Source organism: Typopeltis vanoorti, chromosome 12 (genome assembly GCF_054136105.1).
Source record: "Typopeltis vanoorti isolate ZY-2024b chromosome 12, IOZ_Tvanoo_1.0, whole genome shotgun sequence".
NCBI lineage: Eukaryota > Metazoa > Arthropoda > Arachnida > Uropygi > Thelyphonidae > Typopeltis > Typopeltis vanoorti.
The window spans coordinates 66,365,830-66,373,699 of NC_143560.1; the positions used below are offsets into that span (position 1 = coordinate 66,365,830).

Sequence of the window (7,870 nt, forward strand, 5' to 3'; positions counted from 1 at the left end):
CAGCAGGCATCACTTTCCTTGATATTATACTAATGCTTGTTACTGTCACACCACACTCAATCATACTGAACGCTTGAGCATGCTAGTGGTGGCAAATTTTATTATCCAGTATAAGGCCTACCACTCTGCTTATTGGAAGGCTTGTAGTATCTTGAAAAGTTCCATGTTTGTCTCTAAAGCAATTTTTTGATAATCTAATCCTTAGTCTATCCTCAGAACTAATATCATTCACTAAAGGGATTCACACATACATACAGCATGCAAAATAAACACAGGCCATACTTTGATACATTATTGTACTAAACTGCATATATTGATACAATAATGCAGAAATCCATGGAATACGTACCTAATAAACTGGCCACTCTGCGTGTGTGCATGTATGCATACGGATAGAAAAAATATCATAAACGAGATATATCTATTTCAGCTACTCTCAATTACATTAACTAAAATGCAAATATAAATCTGAGGTGGGTCTTTCAAAAGTCAGAAAAAATAGCATAGTGCAGCTCCATTGTTTAAAATCCATATGTTCCTCTATACATATAATTTATATTCCGATGTATTGCTGCAAAAACTGTTTTATCTTCCAATTTATAAAATTATTTCCTTCTACTTCTGATATACATTATAAATATCTAATAGAGTATTTTTATTGTTTCAGAGCTCTCTAGATGGCTGTACTGATGCCTGGGGTATCAAAGTAGAGCGTGTGGAAATGTAAGTCTGTGTGTGTGTATTATGTGCTTTTTATTAATAAAATGAATAGTGTTACTTAGAAGCATAAGAATTATCACTGCATTGATATTACTGATCAGAAATATATTATACAAAATTTCTGTTATAATGATGTCACATAACAAATTAATTGGTTAAATCAATAGATCCATGAGATTTTGTATTCAAACAGCAGCACACATAATCAATATGAATGAAAATACGAACACTCGGAGTGTAAGAAACAAAGGAACAGAGTTCGTTGCTTTGGTCAATATGTTGGTATCATAGATTGTAGCCATTAGTCAGACCTGGATATCAGAAGCAGACACACAAACTGGTATTGAGTGTAAAAAAGGTACAGTATTTTTAGAAAGGTCATATGGGATAGGAGAGGAGGGGGGGGGGTGCTGATATGATACTGGATGATGACTTGAATCCAGTTAGAGTTGAGACCTATGACTGTACTACTGGTAAATTTTTCATGTGGCAGTGAGTTTGATCACATCTGGTGTGACATGGAGTCTAACAAGATCAAATACATACTGGGTTGTTGTTACAAGCCTAGCGACAAAGAAATGCATTATGAAATAATGGGTGTGAAACAAGTAATAATGATTGGGGACTTTAATTATCCAGACACTGATTGGGTAGCAGTGAAATCTCATGAGAATGAAAATGAATTTATTGAACGGTAGAGAGACAACTTCCTCAAGTAGTATATGAATATGACAGAGTTATTTATTGACAGAAGAAACTCAAGGTCAAAGACAGTCAGATACAATTATAGTTTTTTTTTTTGGGGGGGGGGGGGTTAAAGATGTAACTATTCTTGTTGGCAACAGTGATCATGCAGTACTCACTTGGGAAGTGGCTATGTTCCATTCAGAAAAGGTTACATGCTGAACTACAAAGCAGGGAATTATGACCGAGGAAAATGCTGAGTTCTGCACCATCGTATCAGTTGCTCAATGGGAAGGATATCAACAGCAGTGCAAGGGATGCGTTTAAAAAAAAAAAAAAAATTATAATGATGCAATATCAGAATGTGTCCCTAAGGTTTAAATTCCAAGAATAAATAGCACAGGAGCAAAATGAATCTCTTTTTAAATAAGATTATTTAAAAAGAGATTCGTAAGAAAAAAGATGATGTGGAAGGAATACTGTGTGCATAAAAATTATGTCAGTTATGAAATTTATATAAGCAGCAGGCCAAAAGAGTCATAGCTGCTGAATGGAAAGTTAAGTCTGAATATGAAAAGAAACCTGCTCTGGATGCTAAAGACAACTGAAAAAAATTCTATCGATATGCTTTATGCATATTGATAGAATGCATTTTATGCATTAGATCATTGAACTGCTCATTTTGCTAAAAGCTATCAACCTAGTGCATGCAACTTAGCACTCACTGCTACTTCTTCACTGGATGAAGAAACTCAGATGCGTGAGTGAGAGGATTTACTAGAGCTGTAGCACAAACTTAATAAGAATTTGGCAATATGGACAGATAAAACAGTGTTCTGCTGAACTGGTTATTCCTTTTACTAGGGTATAAAATTTAAGTCTCGGAACAGGGATGACTCCTGTGGAGTCATCATTGTTCTGAGAACACATGATTATCCCATTGCACAAGGATGATGCAAAGGCTGATGTATCCTATCCAACTATCAACCTATTAGTATATCTGGAGTAGTGGTGAAGATTTTGGAAAAGTTGGTCAGGGCTCACATACAGAAATGAGTAGACAGAGAATTGATACTTTGCAATCTACAGCATGGATTTACTAAGGAGAGGTCACATTTGAGAACTTGCTCACATTCTATAATAACGTTACTGTTGAGTTAGACAAGAGGAATGGATACACCATGATACTTTTGGATTTTACTAAGGCGTTTGACAGAATATGGAAGACAGTTGCATAAATTGGAGAATATGTGATTGGATTACAAAATATTGGTGTGGATATGAGGATGGCTGACTAACAGATATCAAAACGTGATTATGCAGAGAATGTGAAATTGCAAGACTTAAGGTAACCAATGGTGTACTACAAGGATCTATCCTTGATCCATTAATACACATTAATGACACTGGGAAGGATTTGACATGTGACATACAGATATTTGCTGATGATGCAGAGATAGGCAGAGTAATCAGGAATTCGGCTGATATGCAGAACTTGCAAAAAGATTTAAATAGGCTGGAATTGTATGTGAAAATGGCTATCAGTTCAATGTTAGTAAATGTAAAGTCATGTGATGAGATATCATATTATATTGGCGGGATTATGCTAAAAGAAACTGATCAGGCTAGGGATCTTGGAGTGTTAGTAGATAGGAAGCTGAAGTTCAGAGGCCATGTAGCAAAGACTGTAAATATAACTCGGAGGATAACTGCAATCCAGAATTGCAGTTATCCTCCGAGATAAAGATGTCATTTTGCCTCTTCACAAGGCCTCACTTAGACTACTGTGTGCAGTCCTGGTTTCCACAGTGATTCTGATACAATGGAGAGAGTGCAGAGGAGAGTATTAAAAAATGATATCAGGATTTTGGAATGCTAATTATGAAGACAGACTGAAGATTTGCAGACTGCAGATACTAGCAAACAAAAGAGAGTTGAGATGATTGAGACTTACAAACTTCTGAGAGAGTCATAGAGGATATCAGCAAATGAAATTTTTCATTTCATGGAAGGTGGAGAAAGGATGAGAGGTCATCCTTGGAAGTTGAGAATGAATGCCATCAAGAAGAGGACGAGACAAATGGATTTTTGTGTACAGAAATGGATTTTTGGTCAATCCATGTCTGCATGCAAGCTCTTGCCAACTTTTCGAAAATTTTCACCATCATTCCAGAGATATGGATAGGTAGGTAGACGCATCATTCTTTGCTCAATGGGTTTATCATATAATTTCATCTCATGAAAACACACAGCATAATATGTGCTGTTTTAGAAAACATGAATGATTTTTGTTTCTTTTTTGCTTAATTTACCATTTTTTCCTAACAGAAAAGATGCAAGGTTGCCTGTCCAATTGCAAAGAGCTATGGCTGCTGAAGCAGAAGCTGCTAGAGAAGCACGTGCAAAGGTAAATAATAATTTGCTTTGTTAATTGATGTAAATGAATAAAGAAATAATAACTAATTTTTGAATAAGAGCATTGAGAAATTAAAATAAATTCACTTTTATTTCAGCCTCCCTTGATGAGTCCCTGACTCCCCTAGCTACATTTTTTAGTCGTTATTTATTGCAGGAGTGCAATAGATATACTGTTGTATATTCTCAGAAAACAGCATGTGTGAGAAAGTGGTTAAGAAAAAAGAATATTAATCAGACAACCTATTTTTTTAGACAACCTTCTAAGAAAAAAAAAGAATATCAATCAGACAATCTTCTATTTCTGAAACATATTATCAGATTATTGAATTATGGAAAATAATTTATACTTGCATTTTTTTTTATTCCACAAATCGCAAAAAAAATGAAAGTATAGATAAAATTTTCCCAAGGCCTCTTATCACTTTCAGGGAAGCATCACAAGAGACTATTAGTATAAGTGCATAAACTAGATGTAAGATTATTTTTATATGATAACATACTAGTTTTCTTTAGATGAATGTTTGCTTCTTGAAATTTATATTTTTGCAATGACAGTGGATAGCCTACAGCTTCTCCTTGATTGAATTGTTTATGTGATGGCAAGCAAAACTTAGCCTAAAATGGTAATGTGCAGCATCTGCAGAGGAAGATGACATATTGTGTAGGAAAGGATAGGGTGGTCTCCTTACATAATAATAAAAAAACTAGAGAAAACATATTTTGTTTTTTATATTAACACCCATACAAGAGTGATCACAAAACCTATAACAAAGAGCACCATGTGTGAGAAAGTGGTTAAGAAAAATGAAAAAGCTTGTTAATGCTTTTTTTTTTTTTTTGAACAACTGAAGGCTATTGTAGTTCTTTGGAAAAGCAGCATGAAGATATCCAGATAACAGAGATAGATGCAACGAAAGATAACAAGAAAAGTGCTATTTTCACTGACCTGCATTTGAACTCCTACTCTTTGGTTACAATTTATCAGCTATCATCAATAATACTCCCTCCCCCCCGACCCATTCTTTTCTGAACACATTACCCTTCACATTCTATCCCACTAACTATATCATCTTCTGTCCAGGATAAACTAACCAATGCCAAAAACTCCTTCCTGTGTTCTGAATGCTCCTGGCATTGAGCATTAGTGTACATAAAGTGCAATAGCCCCTTAGGCCCACCACTGTCCTTGTGCTTTTCACTAACTACCCCATTCTGATTTGTTACCAATTGTACCAACTTTACACTCAACTGTTTCAGTGGTATCTGTGTACTTGCACAACAGCTTCCTTCCCTAAAAACTGTAGTTTTTAGGGAAGGAAGCTGTTTTTGCACATCCACTTTCATTGCATCCAACAATTTTTCCAGATCCTGAATACCAAATCCATTCAGATGCAAACCATCCTTCTTGAATAAGTCCTTTCATCGGTGAAACTCACATCCACAAATTAAAAATAAATAAAACTATGTGGACATACCAGGGATTTAAAGCAAGTGCTGCAAAAAACAAAAAACATTGTGGAGGGAATATAAAAAAGATTATCAGCATACTCATATGAGCAGTACAAAGTGAAAACAAGGAGGTTGACTAGTATGATAAGAAAGGCCAAATTATGAGAGAAAAACCAGCTAAGCAGGCCAAAATAAATTCAAGAGTTTTTTCATTATGTAGAGAGTAAGAAAAAGACTGACTATGGAAGGATGAGATGACTTTAATCAATGGTGATGGTAGATATTAATGTGAGAAGAAGAAAAGGAAAAAAAAAAAAAAAGAGTTGTTGAGTTGCTGAGTGATCATTTTGCAAAGGTGTATCATCCAAGTGGATGATTTTGCATTTTTCAGAAGCTGATACGACAGTCTGATGTCAGAATCGAGGTAACAGAAGGTGCTCAGCACATTGAAAAACATCAATGCAAATAGAGCAGTGGGACCGGATGACATGTCGGTTCATGTGTTATGCAAATGTGCAAAAACAAGTAGCAGTGCCTGAGATGAAGTTTTTCAATCTGTCTCAGCTCTGGCAAAGTTCCAAGGTAGTGAAAAGAGGATAAGATAGTTCCATTACAAAAAGGTGGCTCCAAGATAGAAGTAACAAATTACAGAAAATTAATATCTCAAGAGTGTTGATTAAAGTATTAGGAAAGTTGGTCAAAGGTAAAATTCAGAAGTAGATGGATGGAAGTAAACAGCAGGTTTCCTGCCTTAGTAATTTACTCACATTTTATAATAGTGACAGCAGAATTAGATAAGGGGAATGGCTACACCATGATACTGGTGGACTTGGAATACCACATGAAAAACTTAGATAAGTTAGAGCAAATGAGAATGGATAGAAAGCTGGTGGCATGGATAGTGGAGTGGAATCTAGGAGAATGAAGGCAACTGGTGGAGTACCTCAGAGTTCTATGCTAGGACCACTACTCTTTAAATTGTATATATTAATGATATAGGGAAAGATTCAGGGGGGGGGGGATATTAGATTATTTGCTGATAATGATGCAAAACTGGGAAGGGCAATAATTGATGTGATGTAAATATCCTGCAGGATGATTTATATAAATTGGCATTATGAGCAATGGATAATGATTGTTAATTTAATGATGCAAAATGTAAGGTTATGCGCTTTGGGTTGCAAAGGTTACATACTGTTTATCACATTGATGGTGCTGGGTTGCAGGAGATTGATGAGGTTGGGAAGTTGGTGGTAATGGTGAGAGGATATATTAAGTTGAGGACATATTGCAAAAGTTGGATGCAGAAAAACATGCCAACAAGTAAAGCTAGGGGAGGTTATTGTCCCTCTTTATAAGGTTATGATTCAGCCACATTTTGACTACTGTGCACAGATTTAGTCATCTGGGTTTCTTGGGGGTTCAGAAGGTAGTGGAGAGGATTCAGAGACAAGTGACTAAGCTGGTGACAGGTCTGTGGAACTCCCTATGAGGAGGTTGCAAAGTTTACTTGGTAGGCAGAAAAGAGGAGACATGATAGAAATTTATAAGTTATTAAACGTATTCTATAAGATTGATACAAAGAAAAATTTTTAACACATGATGAATAAAAAGAAAGAACTAGAAATCATTCCTAGAAGTTGTGTAAGTGTGGTTAGTAAGGCTATGTGGACTAGATTTTTTGCTTAGAGAGTGGTGAGTGAAATTGATTGCCAGAATTACTTATGAGTGCCATGACAGTGAATAAGTTTAACTAGAGATATAAGTATTGTGTGTATAAAGGTTAGTGTGGATCTCCGGCAATGAGTAACTCCATGGAGATGTCCATGTAATAATAATAATAATAATTTATTTTCTTTTACTTTATTTCTATATGACAGCAATATATAGGTAATTTTAGATAAATATTTAGTTACTTTCATTGTGAAATTATGTTACTTTAAACATATAACTAAGTGACTATGAGATTGTTTTTTTTTTATTTATTTCTAGGTCATTGCAGCTGAGGGTGAGCAAAAAGCATCTCGAGCTTTAAAGGAGGCGGCTGAGGTCATTGCTCAATCCCCAGCTGCCCTCCAGTTACGTTATCTACAGACACTGAACACTATCTCAGCAGAGAAAAACTCTACTATTATATTTCCTCTTCCCATTGATTTTCTCAATGAGTTTCTTCCCAAAAAGAATAACTAGTATCTGCTAATGTTCTCTATCATGTGAACATGAAAAACAGTATGCCCCAATGGGGAATGGGGAAAATTGCCAGAATTGTCCACATTTCTAAGTGAACACTTTGTGTATGTGCACCACTTTCTCATGTGCAATTTTGTGACTTTGTTATTTTTTGTCCTTTGAAACATAAAAGGAAAGAAGTAAAAGTTGGGACACAATTAATGAACAGTTTTCTTTTCATCAAAATAATCAAAAACTGCTTTTTATTTAATCTAATTTATACTGTATAAATATTCATCCACTATTAAGCACATATCAAATTTGATGGTACTTTGCAGAATTGTGCCAATGTTCATAATTTCTAATGTTTAACATTCTGTGTAGTGGAATTTTGAGTCTCCTGCAGAAGCTGCTTTCAATGCCCTCCCAT

The 7,870-nt window shown here is 35.2% G+C and overlaps 1 protein-coding gene across 1 annotated transcript in view; it reads left to right on the plus strand.

Moving 5' to 3' along the window:
• Positions 1-7,461, plus strand: part of LOC150100850 (band 7 protein AGAP004871-like) — a 160,946-nt gene extending 153,485 nt beyond the window's left edge. The window contains exons 7-9 of the mRNA XM_090401921.1: positions 668-723; positions 3,733-3,811; positions 7,264-7,461. Coding sequence (XP_090258047.1) covers positions 668-723; positions 3,733-3,811; positions 7,264-7,461 — 333 coding nt within the window. The remainder of the gene's footprint in view (positions 1-667; positions 724-3,732; positions 3,812-7,263) is intronic.
• The last annotated feature ends 409 nt before the right edge of the window (positions 7,462-7,870 follow it).